Below are 18858 nucleotides of genomic sequence, written 5' to 3' on the forward strand. Positions count from 1 at the left end.
TCATGTGGCTGTTTCACTCTGAATATTATACTTTAGCTCGTATCATTGGGGATGATACGTGAATTTATTTGCTTAATACCCATGCCTTCCACGATCAGACCACACGTGGTGAGGTCAGGAACTGGCCTCCTGGCTCATTGCTTTCTAGCACTGGCCAGTGCGTGCCTCACTTGTTAGATACCCCACCAGAATGTGCATTCACATACCAGTAGCTCGCATGGCTGGGTGTTCATGTGTATGACCTCATCCAATCCTCAATGACCTGAAGGAGACACCCATGCACCCCCACTTTCTAGATCTGGAAACTGAGGCTCAGAGAGACAGGTTGCAAGCTAGTCAGTGTCAACCTGCAGAATTGGGCGCTTACTCCACTGACCTGGCCTTGAAGTGGGCACCTGGGAGCAGCTGGGTGCCATAGTGCCTGGGTAAGAGGCTTTGCCTTGGTTTGGTTTTGCTAACAATAGGACTCGATCAGCATCTAACCTACTGTTGGGGGTGGGGGCCGGGATCAAACCTTTCAAGTAGCTTGACTCCAGTGCGGCTTCCCTGTGTGTGTCGCTGTGAGCAGGAGGTGCCCAGAAGTGTGGTGCCCATCTTCGCCCACCAGGAGCAGCCTGCAGCTCCAGGATGAGGCAGTATCAGCAGGGTGAAGTGAGGCTGGTGACGTGTGAATGAGGCCAGAGGAGGGTTGGCCCGCTCCATCCGCCCTCTCAGCCTGGTGGCAGGAGGACACCCACCGTCAGCTCCCAGCAGAGCCCAGGCTCCAGCAGGCCCTGTGCACTGTGGCAGCAGAGCCTGGCATGCAAGTGAGCAGCAGCTGCAGTGTGGTCAGAGACGACAACAGCTCTGCTGAGAGCAGGAGGGAGGGGGTGCAGGTTCTTTTTTGTTGGTGAGGCCACTGTGACTCCCTGACCTCACTCCAGCCCTGTAATGAGGACAGTGCACAGTGCAGTGCACAGAACTCCCCGTGCAGCGGGACAGACGTGCTCTCGTCCCACTGGCTGGCAGCTTCCAGGCTTCAGTCTCCTTGCCTGCCCAGTTGGAATATTGCTCCCCTGCCTGGGCTGCAGTAGGTAGGGATCAGGAGCCTGTTGCTGAGTGCTAAGGATTACTTGTGAGAATCCTTGCTTGGCAGGTGAGGAAATTGAGCCCAGGGAGCAGGGACTTAAGCCAGGTGGGGTGCCCGTATCTCTTAGGTGGAATCAGCCTGGGGAGGGATTTTGTTTAGTTTTTCCTGTTTTCCGTGACACTGGGATCGAATGCTAGGGCTGGTGCATGTTAGACAAGTGCTCTGCCATTGGGTCCTAACCCCAGTCCATCCCTCTCATTTTTAGGACAAGGTCTCAGTGCCCTGGCTTGAATTTGGGATCCTTCTGTCTCCGCCTCCTGAGTAGCTAGGGTTAGAGGATTATACCACTGTGCCCAGGTGGCAAGATTGTTTTGTAGAGGCTGCTGAATGATTGAAATAATCAGGGTGAAAGTATTGTGAAAATGAGAACATCCCACACCAAGCTGTAAGAAGAGACATACAATAAGAATTTGAAATTGACACCATGGGGCTGGGGAGGTAGCTCAACAGCATACACACCTGCCTGGCAAGTGCAAGGTCCTGAATTCCATTCCTCGTACAAAAAAAAAAAAAAAAAAAAAAAAAAATGGAACCTGAAAAACAACTCTATGAGCACCCTACAGAGCAACAAGATCTCTCTTCAATCCTCTCCCGTCTTTGGAGGCAGCTTTCATTATAATTATCACCCAAATGCTTGCGACTCAGTGCCAGATGCCTAGGATTCACTATGGGAATAGATTTAATATTTAAAAATATGATATGTAAAGGATTTACCATGTAGGCTTAGGATGGCCACCTGCAGAACTGGGTGGAAGAATACAAGATGGCTATCTGCATGCTGGATGCAGTCAAAGGGATGCTGGGCATGGTGGCATATGCCTACAATCCTAGCACTAGGGAGGCTGAGGCAGGAGGATCTCTGTGAGTTTGAGGCCAGCTTGGGCTACATAAATGAGTACACGGGTTCAAGGCCAAACTGAACTACATAGTGAGATCTTGTCTCAAAAAAGAAAAAAAGGAAAAGTCAAAGACCTGGAGATCACTGCTGAGTCTAGTGTGAGTTCATGTAGCAAAGCCAAGTGGTCTGTGCTGGAAACCTGAAGGACTTGTAGATGACTTCCAAAGGCAATATCAGAGATGAGAGCTCTTCTGAAGAAAAAGTCAGACTTCCTTCTTCTCTCCCTCTTTCATAGGGAACAGTTGAAGCTGGAGATCAATCACACTTGTAGGGGTAAAGAAGGCAGCCCTGAGAACATGGAGAGCCCAAAGTGAGTCACATAAACAAACTGTTTCAGCTCGCAGAAGGCCAGGGGCTCAGAGGAGCCAGGCAAACAAGTTACTAGGCAGAGGGGTTGAAATTGACATCATCCTCCTGAGTGTATAAATAAACGTGCTAAGATGGTTGAGCAGTTTCTTTCCTTCCATCAGGAGAGAGGCTCACCAGACCTTAGCTTTTCTTTTTTCTTTTGTTACTGGGGATCGAATTCACAACCTTGTGCTTGCCAGGCAGGCACTTATGTCACTGAGCTGAATCCCCAGCCCTTGATCTCAGCTTTTGTCTGCTCTTTCACTGTCCTTCCCTCCCTGGAAACTTTGAGAGCTGCTGTGGTACACGGCATAAGGCACCCGAACAGGGACCAAGGTGAAAAGAGATGGTGGATGAGGGGACACTTCTCATGCACATGCATAAGGAGGACAAATGCATTGGTAGTGGTCAAGATTCATCTCAGGAATATATTGATATTGACATCATCAGATGTTAAACTTGGGGCATAGAAACGAGTTCAGTAGGACCAGAGAGATAAATGAGCTTGGAAGAAGCCAGAAAAAAAAGAGGTGTATTGATTTTACCATTTGGTTTTTTTTTTTTTTTTTTTTTTTTTTTTTTGGCTTTTTCCTTTTTATCGGTACCGGGGATCAAACTCATGACTGCCTGCTTTACAAGTCAGGCGCTTATGCCGCTGAGCTAAGTCCCCAGCCCAATTTTACCATTTGTTAAACACAGGGCAAACAAGTTCTCAAGAACCACAAATGTATATGGAACTGTTTGTTATATTCTTGATTTCTGTATTTACTTTATTTTTGTGGACTTACATTAGAAAGCGTGTCAATGGTTGTAAGTTTGTTGGGACAATCACGAAGGATTTGGCTTGAAGCGCTATTTTAAAATCAAGTCCCAAGTGAGAAAAAGATGGCAGAACAACAGCCACCCCGATAACCTTAAATGAGTGACAATTCCGGCCTTCTCAGTTTGGGGAAATTTGCTATACCACAGGCTGCAATTTCTACCCTTCATAAGAGTCATCCTGTAAGTTAATTGTTCAACAGTTGGCCTTTAAAAATATAATAAATGGCGTGCATAGGCTTTAGGAGCCCACAGAAAACAAGCCACACTGTCTAAGAAGATTCAAAGTCGTGTAGACAGTGGTCCCTCATACGTAGCAGCAGCTATCACTCGGGTTATTGGTCCGCAGCCTGGAGGAAAGGGGAAAAAACAGAGCTGCTTGTTTCGGCTGTGGGGACCAGCAGCATTTTGCCAAAAATTCGTCTGCTCTGTTGCACCTGTAGGGGCAGCAGAACCACTATCTGTCCCTTCAAAACACATGCCTGTCCAAAGTGCTGATGAAGATATTGAGTATAAATCCAAAACTAATGTGGAAGATTGATTTCTTCTGAAAGACCTCCAGCAGGGCCTGCCACAGCCCTGCCAAACAGTAGGGGCGCGCTGGCTTAGACAGCTTTCCTGAGATGGCACAGCCCTGATGGGTGCAACAGGCTCCCAGTGGCTGGGAGGCGGTAGTGTGGCCCTGATCTGTGGTTTGCTGATTTTTGTTTAAGAAATACTCTTACAAAAGACAATTTCAAATAACCAATATGACAACAACCAACCTGTAAAACTTTTTAAAATTCAACATTAGGCTTTCAGGCTGGTAATAGGCTGACCCCAGCATATCATTGTCTCACTTATAGTAAGTCTTGATATCCGGTGATGTAAATGTCAAACTGTTTTTCTTTTTCAAAATTGTTATTTACTTCGATTCAAGGGTACTTGCTTCAAATTAATGATCAATATAATTACATTTTTTAGGTCTTTTTGAATTCTCATATCAATTTTTAGTTTTCAATACACTGACACTATGCAGCTTGCTAAATCTCTTGAGTTTATTCCAGATGAAAAAAACCATAAATTTACCTACTCAGGAGAAAATTTAAAAAGTGGCTTAGAGCAAGAGGTGGGAGGGAAAAAAAGTGAACATAAATCTATCTGGACCTCTACAGACATATACAGAGTTAGCAGGGAGAAACTGCTGCTTTCTGGCCCTCTCAGCACTTCTTACAGGCCTTAGGGAACCAAAGAGCTCCATCCAGCCTGGAGCTTGGTCCATACCAGGGAGGCGGAAAAAACAGTGTTGCTTGTTTCAGCTGCAAGGGTGACTGTTAGGGTTCCAATGCATTATAATGTTGACAGGCTTATTACTGGTTCTTAAAGGTTGTTAAACCTGTGTTACGATCAAGTTGTGAAATGATGAAAAATAAGCCTATCTTTGTATCTGGAAACCTATTTTAAAATGTGTCTGGTTACCACATTGACCAGAGTTGCATTGGAATAGGACACTGTGTCAACTTGAGAGGTTTAGAAGCTTGGCTGAGTGATTTGGGGGGCAGTCCTCATTCACTGTGCAGGGGCAGCGTGGGGAGAAGGTGGGTAGCCTGCTCACAATGTGGGGGAATGAGAGAGGCTACGCCCCCTCAACCCTGTGCTCTAGCTACTGTGCTGTCTCTCACTGCCATGAACTGTTACTCCCTCAGACACGGTTCAACAGGCTTCTGCCTCTCATGCCACCTTCCATCAAGCGCTTCTGCCTTATGCAAATAGTTCCACTGAACCCGGGAACAGGATCAATAAACTGTTAAACAGTGTTCCTCATGCATAATACCCCTGCCCTCACTCTGTATGGGTATTACTCCCTGAGGACTACCCCAAATCATCTCCGACAAATGTATGTCATCCACATTCCTGAGTTTGGCTCTCTATGCGGGGTCCATGTGTCAGTGGACACTTTCTCAGGGTTTATCTTTGCTTCTGCTCACACTGGTGAGGCAGCTGACATGTCATCGCTCATTGTTTGCATGTCTTTAGTGCCCTTGGCTGCCCCTGGGCACTTAAGACTGACAGTGGCCCAGCATATATAACTGCTGCCTTCCAAATGTTTTGTAAAACTTTTTGTATTTCCCTTACCACAGGAATTCCTTATAACCCTCAAGGTCAAGAAATTGTTGAACATGCTTACCATATGCTGATTCAGTTACAAAAACAACAGAGGGGAATCATTCTCCCCAAAATTTACACCTCATAATGGACTTCACTTGGCAGTATGTACTATTAATTTTTTAAACCCCACCAGGGATGACAGTACAGCAGCAGAAAGACAATTCAATCAGGTAAAAGAAAAAAGTGAGAAAGAGACTTTTGGAAAGATCCTCATTCTGGACAATGGAAAGGACCTAGCGCGGTGCTAAGTTGGGGGTGTCTTTCCAGAGAACACTGAATTGCCCATCTGGGTGCTAGAGCATAAATTTGGCTGTATCAGAGACCCAGGTCTGGAAAAGGAGTTGATTCTGCCTTTCAAGAAGCTGATGCTCAGTCCTATGACAGTGATGCCTTGGAGACTGCTTTACAGCTGAGAGACAAGGATAAGGCTAGACCCAACCTGGGACTGATTGAAGGAACTGACCCAGAATGTCCAGGAAATGGTAACCAAAAACAGAAGTCAAAGGTTTGAATAGGTGGTAGAGTGCTTGGAGATTACCAAGCTGAAGTTATAGGAAAGGAGGAGACACAAAAGGTACCAGTATTCCTAAGACAAAATGAAACACAAAACTATATACTGATTATAGATAAAAGATTGTTCTTTGCAAATTCTTAAGAAGTCTCTGCTAATTTATCTACAAATGATTCTGACTAGTCTGTTTATAATTACAAACTACTCAAATTGTAAGAGAATTGATATAATTCAATATGATCAAAAATATATTCAAGTGTGCTCTGAATTTATGTTTGTCCAGTCTGTTAAGCTATGTACTTGTTTGCCCATTTGTCCAGTAAGTTAACAACTGTTTTTTATTTGTGCTCAATATTTTTCTCTTTTCCTTTTTCATTTTTGGACCATTTGTTCATAATTTAATTTGGGTTGTAGATTTAAAAAACATGCTTCCACCTGGTTTGTCAGCTGGTCAAAATGATGCTTGTGTAAATGTAATGTGTATTATTGTTTATTATGACTTTAGAATCTCTTGTTCAAAAATAATGTGTTAAATGTTGTGATTGGATTTTCATAGATATTGTTTCATAGATATTGTTAAGATATTAAACAAAAATCCTTTTAGGGTGGGGAGAGGTTACTGGACAGGACTCCAACTGATACGAAAGCAGCTACCGAACAACTTTAACCAGTTCTTGTTCATTAATGGGAGGCTCCAGTGATCTCTACAACCTTATGGGTGGTGATACCCCAATACTTGTTATTAAAAATATATTGTGACATGTTTATGTTGGTCATCATCAAAGCAATTAAGTTTTCCAGATCATAAGGTTTTTTATTTGAAGATTTTCTGGTACAAAAGTTTTCATATGCCTATGACAACTGGTTGTTATTGACCTTATGTATTCATTCAAATGTATTCATTCCTCCAAATGTACAGGTCTTCCAAAATGTAATGAGAGGATTATGTATAGCGAGAGACTTTCCTTTCAGATTCAGACATCTGCCTTTAACAAAAATTCATGTGATGTACATCCCATTAAAGGACAAGAAGTTAGGTAAAATTTCTTATATGTTAGATAATTGACTAAAAGGGATATTTTATGTCAAAATGGAAATTCAAGTATGTTACAAAATGTCATCACAGGGGCTGGGAATTTAGCTCAGTGGCATAAGTACCTGCCTTGCAAGCAGGCAGTCGTGAGTTCGATACCCAGTACCGATAAAAAGGAAAAAGACAAAAAAAAAGAAAGAAAAATGTCATCATGATTGTCATGCTACAATATTATGTATGGCTTTTGATTTCTAATTTTCTCTATGATATTTAGATAAGACAGGAATATTAATGTCATTAATGTATATTAATGTAATGTCATTAATAAATATTAATGCAATGTCATTAAACTTCTCTTCTGGATGTTCAACAACTGAGGTTTGGAGACCCTTTGCGGCCCCTTCACACAACATCAGATGCCTGGAAGATATCTCCAGCTATCACCGGACAGGGTCCAAGAAGTCCTAAAGGGAGGAGAAGGGGACCTCAATTTACCCTAACTATAAGGGTAAGTTGTAGGTTCACTGACTCCATCACATAAAAGGAAATCTCACTAGGTGTGGTGTGCAACTGAAATCCCAGCACTCAGGAGGCTGAGGCAGGAGGATAACTGTGAGTTTGAAGCCAGCCTGAACTACAAAGTGAGTTCAAAGGCAACCTGAACTGCATAGTGAACTCCTGTCTCATAAGAGGGGAAAAAAGAAAAAAAGAAAATCTCAAGATGCTTCAATGAGAAGCATGTTATTTTTGTGGCAAAGGCTCATTATATCATTCAGGCTGGCCTTGAACTCAAAGTAGCCCAGGTTGGCCTCAAACTTATGGTGATCCTCCTGCCTCAGCCTCCTGAATGCTGGGATTACAGGTGTGCACTGCCCAGCTAAAGAGGTTTATGAAGCAAAGTTAAAGTACATACTCAGAACACTATGCAGGCCCTCAGAGAGGAGCATAAGGGCTGGGGAACTCTCCTGTCTTAATGGCCAAGAAGGACACTGATGCAAACTGGCCCAGTCCACAGGAGTGTAAGAGGGAGCAAAGGGAAGCAAGAGGGTGGGGCAGACAGCTGCTGGCCATGCTCACCCACCTGCAGCCACCAGGGAAAAAATGAGTCAGGCATGCTCATCTGTCTCGAGGAGTGCCCCAGGAAATGGTGAAGGGAAGCCTGGGTCACTCAGGGGTCACCGCACTTCAACTAACCAGAGACCCTTGAGAGGCTTGGGTAGGTCCGTCAGAACACAGAGAAATGGAAAAAACAATTGCTTTTACTTAGTTCAGTACAGAAGGTGGCAGCCAATTATGGTGCATCTGATGGAAGGTTCCAGAAAAGGGGGAAGTCTATGTTGCTAGGGGATGGGCAGTTGAGGGGTTGCAGGAGAAACAGGAAGGCTGCCAGTCCACAAAGCTGAAGTCAAGGTTGAGTGAAGCCCACAAAAAATCCGTCGTGTGTAGAGCCGAGTTTTGAGCAAAGACAGAGTTAAGGCTAGCAGGTGACAGGGTAGGCAGCATTATACAACTCACTTCCATTCTGTCTGCCAAAGAGAAATCCTTAAACATAGATGGACAAGCCATTGTGAAGTGAGACCAGGCTGCAATCAGCCAGGACCTGGGGGTGATCAGGAACTGGTAACCTGAAAAGGTGACCAAGAAAGGAACCAGGGCCCAGCTCAAGAAACAGCCAATGATCTCAATTCACTTGCCTTTGTGTTTATAGACAGGGCATGGTGGAGACTACAAACTGTGGCCAAGAGGCCTGGCAGGTGTGCCCTGGGGATTCTAAAACAGGCTGGCGGGGATGAACAAGTGTGAGTTTTCTCACTATGACAACACTGCTCAGCTTCTAACCTCACAGACTTGTCTCCTCTCCACCTCTAAGCTACTTACAAGGTCATCCACATAGACCTCTAAGACTTCTGCCTGCCACATCTGGCTCCTCTCCCCAGCCTGCCACCAGGCCACGCTAACCAAGCCCTCACTTTCCCTACTCAGCCAGCCCAAAGCATCCTAGAGTCCGGCCCTGCTAAACCTCTGTACAGCAGCCACAGATCACTGTGGGGGGATGGGAGGAGCTGGTCCTTAATCTTTTTCCTTTAACTTGAATACACACACATCATATAAAAACTGAACCATGGGCTGAGGGTGTAGCTCAGTGGTATAACATGTACTTAGCATGCTCAAAGCCCTGGTTCCATCAACAGCAACTAAAAATCCCCCAAAACCAAAAAGAACAGTACAAAAAGGATTCAGTTGAAGTCCCCCACCCAACTTGCCAATGCCCCTCTCCAGCGGCAGTCCTGTAAGCCTCATAGATCCTTGCAAAAATGTTATCATGCATGTTTATTATCTTTTTTCTCATCTCCACAGATGACACATATGTGCACAGTTTTGTATACTTTACCTTGTTCTCTTCGTTCTGAAGATTGTATCCCATCGCTTCCATGGAACAGTGCAGGCTTGGTGCTGAGAACCACTTTGCTGATTTTCCTTCTGCCTGCAGGGCTGCTCTGGGCTGGCAGTGCCCACCAGCTGCCCTAGGATGGCTAGTGTCACCCAGATCACCCAGCCCTCTCCTCCCAGCACATCCCTGAACCATGCCATCCCCTCCTGGACTCCACTGGGGCTCCCATATGCAGGCCCCTCCCCTGAGGGCCCAGTGCACACCCACTTGTTACTTGGAGGCTGGCTGCTGGGTAGTCAGTGATTAAACTCACCTTGCCTCTGGTTGAACTGTACCCTGCAGTCACCAGGTCATGAGGTACTGTGCCCTACCCTAGTCTGTATCTGCCCTTTGTTGGCTATTTGGAGCTTCCTCTGGATTGCCTGATTGGCATTCAGAATCCTTTCCTGCTTCTCGTCAATCTGTTTCTTGCTCATTAGTCAGAGTGATTTGGAACATGCAAATCTAATTATGCCCCTGCTGAAAACCGTGTAGTAGCTGCCACGTTGCCATTAGGGACAATCTCAAAATGCCTAGCCTGCCCTGCCAGAGCAGCTGAGCCGGGCCCGCAGCCATCTCACCCACTGAGCCTTGGGGGTATTCAGCTTTCCTGCCTTGGGCTCTGCCCTCCCTGGCCCTTCCTCCCCTCCTCCTCACCCTGCTGTCCTGACTTTTCCTTCGCTTGCATCTTAAAGGTCCCCTCACCAAGTGTTGAGGGCTGCGCCGTGACTGTCCCATTCAGCCACTTCCAAGTGACGCCTGGAATCAGTCCGGATGGTGTCTGCTGAGCAAATGAACATCATGCTTGTATCCACCGCCACCACTGCTAGCCAAGTTCTTCCTGTCCCTGCCACCAGACTTGCTGCTGCGTGGGACATTACTGAACTTGGGTTCTGCAGCGAGACTGCCTGGATTTGAGTCCTGCTTCTGCCAATTTCCTGGCTCTGTGACCTGGGACAAGTGACCCAGGATCTCTTGAGTTTTGGTTTTTCTTTTGTAAAATGGCTTGAGTGACATCACAGTTCACAAAGGATTAAAGGAAACAATATGAAAATATAAGAATTGCTCAGCAATGCATCCAGCATTCTCCTTTATTTACTTTGGACCATTCACAAAAAGCTAGTTCTTCCCTCAGTCCTGGTTCTGCTCTGGATTCTTGTGTTTGTTTTTAGGAAAAAACTATTTCTGGTGAGCTGAAAATGTGTCCTGTCTGCTAGGTCCGCAGCTCCATGTTCCAAATTCTTGGACTTGTGGACTTGAGAGCCCCTCAGGGACAGAGAAGAGAGGTAAGGCTCAAAGTGGCTAGGAAAGCCAGCCTCAATGGTGTTTCAGGAAATCCGCAGCAATGTCAGCTTACTGCTTCGATTTTGTTTCCCCTCCCCTCCGCTCTTGTGAAGGGGAACTGTTTCTTGCTCATTAGTCAGTGATTTGGAACATGCAAATCTAATTACACCCCTGCTGAAAACTGTTTGCAAAAGTCAGGCCAGTGCAATATCACTCAGCTACAGTTCAGTCTTCTTTTTCAAATTTTTAAGAAACTCACCCCAGAAACTGTTATTTTTTTATACCAGTGATCAAACTCATGACCTCATGCTTGCCAGGCAGGCGCTTATGCTGCTGAGCTAAATCCCTGGCAGAATTTGCAGATTTTATCTTGAGTCTCCACAGTTATCCCTAAGATGGGTACAAAATACAAAGAAAGACTTGTCTAGTGAGGCACAAAGGGGAAGTGGTTGGGTAGAACTTGTCAGAGAAATAATTAAAACAGAAATTTTAATAAATGCTATTTTATAGCAATTTTAAAAATGGAAATTAGAGTTGGGTATGGCAGTACATGCCTATAATTCCAGCACTTGGGAGGATGAGGAAGGATAACTGCTGTGAGGTCAAGGCCAGCCTGAACTGCAGCGACCCTCTCAAAAAAAAAAAAAAAATCAGAACATTTTTCTATTTGCATATTTTTTTCCCCCTCAAGAGTCTCTCTCTGGACCAAAGCACCAGTTTTCTTTTTAAAAAACATTAAACCTGAAGGAGCTGGAATCTGAAAGAGAAAAGCTGCTGAGCACCTCAGCCAGGGGGTTTCTAGTGTCTGCAGGGCCACACTGCAGGGTCTCAATGGCAGAGGCCCAAGGGTTCCAGGTGGCTGGTGCACCTGGTGACCCCTTCCCGGGGAATTTTTTTGCTCAAATTGTAAAATAAAATCTTTCAAAAATGTCCCAGAGAAATAATATGAAGAACTTGACAATTCGGAATGATGTGTTGTTTCCAAGAAAATCATAAATAATAATGTCTCTGAATAACTGAAATGTTAGAGGAGATCAACCTGGAAAGCCTGATTCTATTCTTGAGGGGTACAAGCATGTTCAAGAATGAAGACTGTGTAGTACATTACAAAACAGACTATCCAACTCAGCGGGTTCTATACAAGCCATTTATTTGAAATGCCAACTATATGTAGGATAAAGTCAGTGTTACATGCTTATCAGTAACAGTAGAAAAATAGAACCAGTGAAAACCTCTGTACAACTGTAATGGTACTCAAAAGAGAAATGTATTGTTTTACAATGCTTCACACAGACAAATTCAAGTTTGGAGGTACCTAAATAAAAATACTATATATTTCTTTAAAAAACACTATGTACAATTGAAGCGTAAACAAGTTTTACAAAGTACTGGTTATGCAGGTTGTAGAAAACACTTGCATAGGACATGAAATCAGTTTAAGAAAAATTTCTGAGCCTTTAGCATTGAAGGCACTTGACTTTATACCAGTAACAGCACAACCACAAGAAATGCAGTGGTGTAGAAGGCCCCACATCTCTCAAGCATGGATGTGGCACCTACACAGCAAGTGGAATTCAGGAACCTTTAGCTTTGAGCCATCCCACCTAAGAGGAGGTTTCCACACGGCCTGCCCAGGCAGCCGAGGTACACAGTTACATGCAGGTGCCCCAGGAAGCTTCCGCAGTTTATCTGATCTCAGACAGAACCCACCCATACACACACAAACACCAGAGGTTATTTTCAAGACACACACTTCCAAGTAACCCTTCTATGAAAACAACCACATCCAGAATACCGAAAGACTAACACACGGTATGAGGATTTTTCTGAAGAAGAAAAAAAAAATCAAAGGACTTGACCAGACAATAACTACACGACAGCTACTGCAACTGATAGGACAAAAAGATAACATTTCCTAAAACATTGTTCATACAACAGGGTTGATGAAAAAGTGAAATACCTTCCAGCGGTGAGTATGGTAACCTTTTCAGCAAGATTTTCTGTAATAAGGTTTGAAAGTAAACCACAAGTAGACAAAGTGAACCATTGCACACTTGGGAATAGCACCCGCCACTGCAGCTTCATTAGTGATGACAGAGAGCTGAAGGTCAACTGAACACCTGAAGTCAAAGCATTTCCCTTTGAATTCTGTCCAAAGATAAAAAGAATGCCTTGTAATTATAAAACAACTATCTTACAAGTCTTTCATGAGATACATTTTTTCCTAAAAGGCAAATACAACACTATGTAAATACCTATTTGGGATACCACATCTTTTATATTAGAAGTAGGTGGTGCAGGTCAACCAGTTACCCTTCCTTCTCCTGCCAAGTGGTCTTAGCAGTCACTACAACGATGGGCCAGCTGCCGAGCGCATCCAAGAGCACTAGGAGGGGGTGTAAGAGAGGTCCTATCAACCCTTCCCCCCAGTTTCCCACAACTGTATGATGCATTTTCAGGATACTGGATAGAGGACTTCCAAATGAAAAGGGAATCCATGCACTGTGGGTTTTTCCTGGGACTAAAGCCAGAGATGACCTTCAGAACAAGGCTGTGACTTTGGAAGTCACTGTAGAACCTCTTGAGCACATAAGAAAATGATTTAATGCTGTGTTTGCTGCTGTCAGGGTGGGTGCAACCGCAACAACGGCAGACCTTTACACGTCTGACTGGATGTGAAAATACTTGAGTCTTCTTGAACTAGGGAATCAACCCACTGGCTGTGCCTTCATCTCTCAAGTTAATGACAACCTTTGCTGAGATGACTCCATATATGACTATGAAAGCATTTATTGATGAAGGTCTCTCTTATGCAAGTTTCCTACATGGTGTTGGACAGGAAATGATGGAAGCTGACTTGGTAGAGAAACATGGCGCAAGCATGTTCTCATACCTTAAGGCCTTATGGCTAGAAGGGCATGATTTACTTGCACCGATAAAATTCCCCAAATCTCTGCAAAATAGGAAATATAGGTGAGGAAAAGTGGACCCAATGTTTAGGGATTAAAGATCAACAAAAGAATTGTCAAGGATTCTTGAATGTGATATTGATGCTGTCCTGGCAAAGCTGCTCATCAAGAGGAGGATATTTACATGCAAGGGATGCTAAAGACTGAGAATAACATGAGCCATGGAACAGGATTTGAGCCTGGCATCCTCAGGTCCCAGAGCCACACAGCAAACTGACCTGACCAAGGCTTATCTCAGCCTTGGGGCACTAGAAACCAGCCATGGAATTAAATAGTGAAAAAAAGGAAAAAGAAGGGGCTGGGGATTTAGCTCAGCGGCATAAACACCTGCTTGGCAAGTGCAAGGTTGTGAGTTTGATCCCTGGTTCCACCAGAGAGAGAGAGAGAGAGAGAGAGAGAGAGAGAGAGAGATCTACCTTGCTGAGTAGTTAATGGGCAGTGTTGATGTTTCAACTCTGGAGGTCAGCTTAGAGCCTCCGTCGACGGGAACTGCATCTCCTCTCCCCTTCACCTTCTGCAGCATCAACTTTGTTCAAATGTCCAAGACTGCCTGCTGCTACAACCCCAACTACCAACCAAAGGAAAACTGATGAAGGATGACAAGCATTAACAAAACAAAACACGCCAAAAAACTCAAAAATGAAAAACCAGTTTTTGAGAAAGTAAAAACAAGAATTAGTTTCACAGACAGTTCTAGAAAAAGATAAATATAAGCCAGGCATAGTGGCGCACACCTGTAATCTCAGCGCTAGGGAGGCTGAGGAAGCAGAATCACTGTGAGTTCGTGGCCAGCCTGGGATACATAGTGAGACCTTGTGTCAAAAAAAAAAGTCTGCAAAAACCCTTAGAAGTTAGCAGGTTATCAACACGTCAGGCTATTTGGGTCCAGGAACACGTGCCTAGAAATAAAGTTAAAGGGGGCATGTGTGAGATGGGCATGCGAGTGATTTTGGCTTTTCATGCTGATACTGTTTCCCCAGGAACCACAGGTTGCTTTTGAACTTAAATTACTCTTCAAAATCACAAGACTAAAACAATCACATAGAAAAGGATCAACAGCATCTTTAAGAAATCTGACTCTCCTCCTCTGCGCTAGCACCTCACTGGTGGTTCTCTAACCTAACACACGGCGGGCGCAGCAAGTAATGATTGTCCAAATGGCCTGATTGTCCATGGCCTCAAAAGGAGATCTGCAATTTTTGTGATTTGGTTCTCAATACAGTTTTATACCAAGTGAAATGCCAGTTCCTGTTCCTAAGTTTTACATTATACATTATTTTTCTTTTCTGAGAGCAACTTTGCTCAGACTTCACATTTATCTTAGTACAGCACTGAAAAAGATTCAATAGATGGGTTCAAAAGCTAGAGGCACATAGCTATTCAACCTACCCTATTAACCATACTTCACAAGATACATTACAAGTCCATCAACACCTAACCTAACACACATAAAAACCACGTTTATCTTCTGCAAATCACATTAATCCACAATCCCACAGATTAAAGCAAGATTTCCCTCTATACACATAGTTTAGCCTGGTAAACTAAGCTATGAAAAGCAAACTTCATAAATTAAACAATACTATGAATAATGATCACTAATTTTTACAATTCCATTTGGAGATATAAAAAATATTTAATGAACACTCAAAAATTTAATGTGTGGGATCAACAACAATGGTCTAACGTGGGGAAAAATAGCAAAAACAAACAGGTCAGAGATGAGAAAGCTTTTTTTCACTCCCAAAGTAGGTTTTTATCTTCAGTATCAACCCAGAACAGTCTGATTGAGAAATCTAAAACAGTTCATGTCTACACATGTGTCTAACCACACAATAAGGGATATCATAGGCTTAATTTTTTTCTGAAGAGATTGGACTTCAAACATACCATCATCTATTAAAAGAGCTAAAATTCAAAAATGAGGACAGTCCTGTTTTTCCATCTTTAAAAAAGGAGCCATAAAGGTGATGTGAGCCGATCTCACAGCAAATGAATGTGACCTCTGGGAGGTTAACAGCTCAGAACACACCACCACGGCCAATAAATGCACTAGTAGCAGCTGACTAGTCAGGCAGCAGAACAAGGGGCGGCAGTCTGACGGTGTACACAGACAGACTGACATGGTTCCCATCTTTGAGATTATCTACTATTAGGATTTTTTAAAATGTCAGATTATTCCTGAGTGTATATCCACAGGGTAAAGTAGGAAAAGACCATAAGAGAAACTACAGTTTTGGGAGAAATCAGAGTTGTTGACACCCAATAGAACCTATTTATTTCAAAGTGCATGTAATTCATTTATATGGTAGCTTGTAAAGGCTCCCAAGCCCTGCATAGTTTTAGAGTGTGAGTGATTCATAGTGACATATATATATATATATATATATATATATATATATATATATCTGTGATATATATCTGTGACATATATATATCTTGAAAAGAGGTTTCCAAATATCCTTCCTATGAAGGGACATTTAGGAAGTCTCTTTTCTTCTAAGTGCTACGGCTGTGTTTGTAAAAATACAAAGTGAAAGTTCAAATGATGTCTAAGTGATTTAAAAACTCAAATACTAACATATTTACATAGGAGAGTAAGAAAAACAGTCCTAAGCTCACATGCTGCCCTTCCAAGGGAGAGGATCTTAAAGACCCCATGTGCTCAGTGGTTCAGTAAATGCCGAACCAGCACATCCCTAGTGAAGTTCAAGTAGGACATGTAGTGTTTAACTGCAAACAAATTTCTTCTTCTTCTTTTTTGGTGAAAAAGCATTATGTATTATACAACAACTTTTTATAGGACAACAAAATTCAGACATACTTTGAAAAACATTTAAAAGGAAACATATGCTTACAAATACCAAATAACAACCATAAGACTGAAGCCCTTTTGTTTTTTCTCATAGAAAGCAAGACAACTAAAGGCAGCAGGCAGTTCTTTCAACCAGGGAAGCCAAGTGTCACAGAGCCAGAAATCCTCTCAGATTTCTGCCAGTTTCCCATTCCTAGGGAGACCTCCTTCGAGCCTCATCCAGTGAGCAAATCTGCAACACCCTAATCCACATAAGCAGACTCTGCAGGGTCCTGACAGCGTCCACACTGTGAACAAAGTGACAGCTTCAGCTTGGGCACCAAAGGCCTTTCTTCTTCCTGTTCTTACTGACCCGAAAATTTCAGGACCCTGGAATGGACTCTTGCTGGGGGAATGAAGACCAGCTCCCAAGACTTACTGAAGAATGACATTAGATTTATGGGAACTGAGCAGGAAGATTTCTGAACTAAAACAATTACTAAAAAGACAGGAGCATTTTGATGTGCTGTTCTTTGGAATTTCTATAATTAAAAAATAAACACGGAACTATTTCATAAGAAAATACATCTTAGTGTGCAATCCAATGCACATGGAAATTGGTAGATGAAAGATAAAATGCAAAAAAGTATGAAAATACAGTCTTTTAAATGTGGCAATAAAGTTTAACATACTGCTATAAAATCAATACAGATAAAATAAATGTACAAGTGCAAAATTTTCCAATATAAAGAGGGAAAAAAAGTGCCAGCTTGCTTGCTCTTTAAAATGGTTCCCTACAGTTGTTCAAACATAAAACAGACAGATGCAACATTCAAAGTAACCCTCTTAGCATGCCATGTGTAATAAACATATATACACACAAAACCCAGAATAAAACAATGTGAAACTGAGCTGGCATTGATAAACTGGTCAGTAAGTTGTTGGGTTACATCACTCAATGGGATGTCTCACTTCTCAGGCACAGGGGACTTGGAGGTGGCTCTCAGAGGGCAGACTTTTTGTAGAGGAAGTCTGGCTTGCTTGGAGACCTCCTTCCTCTGCTTATGGAATCTTCCCTTTCCAAATCTGTGCTTCTCTGAGCTCCGTGGCCCAGAGACTCACTGTCAGCCAGTCTTCTACTGGGTCGTTCTTCTGGAGCCTCGGAGCTACATGCAGAATGTGAAGAAGGTCGAGTAGGAGTCAGACCGAAAGTCAAGTCAGTTTCTACTCCATTCCGTCCCCTGACATGGGGTGGACCATTACCAGCATTTTCTGGTGCTGCCAAAGGAAAGTCAGACCGTGGGGGAGGTTGCTCAACAACATCCAGACGAATCAGCTCACTCTTCTGCCTGTGTGAATGGCCATCAGAGGAAAGTGGGTACTCTCTCCTTGCTTCTTCCTGTGTTTTAGGAGAGGTCTGACTGGGTAGACAGGCTGACTTTAAGCCATTTGGTGATGCCTTACTGTGGCTGTACAAATCAGGACCAAAATATCCGCCTTGTGGAGGGGAAGGGGCACATCTGCCAGGAGCAGGAGTGGAAGGGCTGCAAGCAGCCTTTGAGAAGTCATAGAAATCCGGGTATTCCTGCGGATTTTCTCTAGTGTCTGGTTTTTGTTCTAGTGTATGTTTTTTCCGAGAAGTATGTGTATGCCTCTGTGGAACACACGAGAGATGCTGGGGAGGCCCTGTTCCTGCTTCAGAGACTGGCTGGCTTATTTCTGTGTCTACCGCAAGTTCTGGAAGCCTCCTGTCCTTGAGTGACAGTGTGGATATGCCCATGGCGATATCTGGCATCAGATCATTCAGCACGGGCTGTGTACCCTGAGACACAAATGGGGGGGGGGGCGGTTAAAAAGAAAAGGGAAAAAAAGGCACAACAATTCCTCATGGTCACTGATTCTGTTTCCTGACATCAAAAGTAATACATACTTAATGTAAGAATTTTTAAAATATGGAAAAATACAGAAAAAACTCCCAACTTGCCCTAAAATTAGTATTATAAAAAATTTACCTCATCTTTTTCAATTTTCACAAAATTTAGTGCACATTTAATCCTGCCACTAAATTTTGTGATCACCACTTGAAATTACTGCATAATAGTCTACCATTAACCAATCTTCTACTATTAGACATTTAGGTCATTTCCTTTTTTTGGGAAACAGGATCTTGAACTTGCTATACAGTCTAGGCTGACCCTGAACTCTGCTTCCTCCTGCCTCAGCCTCCCAAGTGCTGGCATCACAGGTGTGTGTCAACACATCCAGCTTTCAATTTTTATTATAGTGAAGACTACAATGAACATACTAATAAGTCACCTTTAAGAAAGTTGTTTTTAGGGGTCGGAGGAGGACAGCGAGCAGCTTGAGGGAGAAGTATGTGAGACGGGATCTGACTCAAGGTGTATACTAACCCAACATTTCCAATGAGCGCTTTTATATTGAAGCTTTTCTGAATACATGTAGTTTTTATTTTTCTCTCTATTCAATGCTGCTG

At 43.4% G+C, this 18858-nt stretch overlaps 1 protein-coding gene across 3 annotated transcripts in view; it reads right to left on the reverse strand.

The window, feature by feature from the left end:
* Positions 1 to 11734: 11734 nt before the first annotated feature.
* The window catches only part of Btbd7 (BTB domain containing 7), a 105412-nt gene continuing 98288 nt past the window's right edge, over positions 11735 to 18858 (reverse strand). For all 3 annotated transcript variants that reach the window (XM_003462645.5, XM_013144394.3, XM_063241092.1), the window contains one exon: positions 11735 to 18186. In XM_003462645.5, the coding sequence (XP_003462693.1) occupies positions 17368 to 18186 (819 nt within the window). In that variant the 3' untranslated portion in view covers positions 11735 to 17367. The remainder of the gene's footprint in view (positions 18187 to 18858) is intronic.

The sequence above is a fragment of the Cavia porcellus genome, unplaced genomic scaffold (assembly GCF_034190915.1).
Source record: "Cavia porcellus strain 051 isolate PalLab524CR breed Dunkin Hartley unplaced genomic scaffold, mCavPor4.1 scaffold_31, whole genome shotgun sequence".
Classification (NCBI taxonomy): domain Eukaryota; kingdom Metazoa; phylum Chordata; class Mammalia; order Rodentia; family Caviidae; genus Cavia; species Cavia porcellus.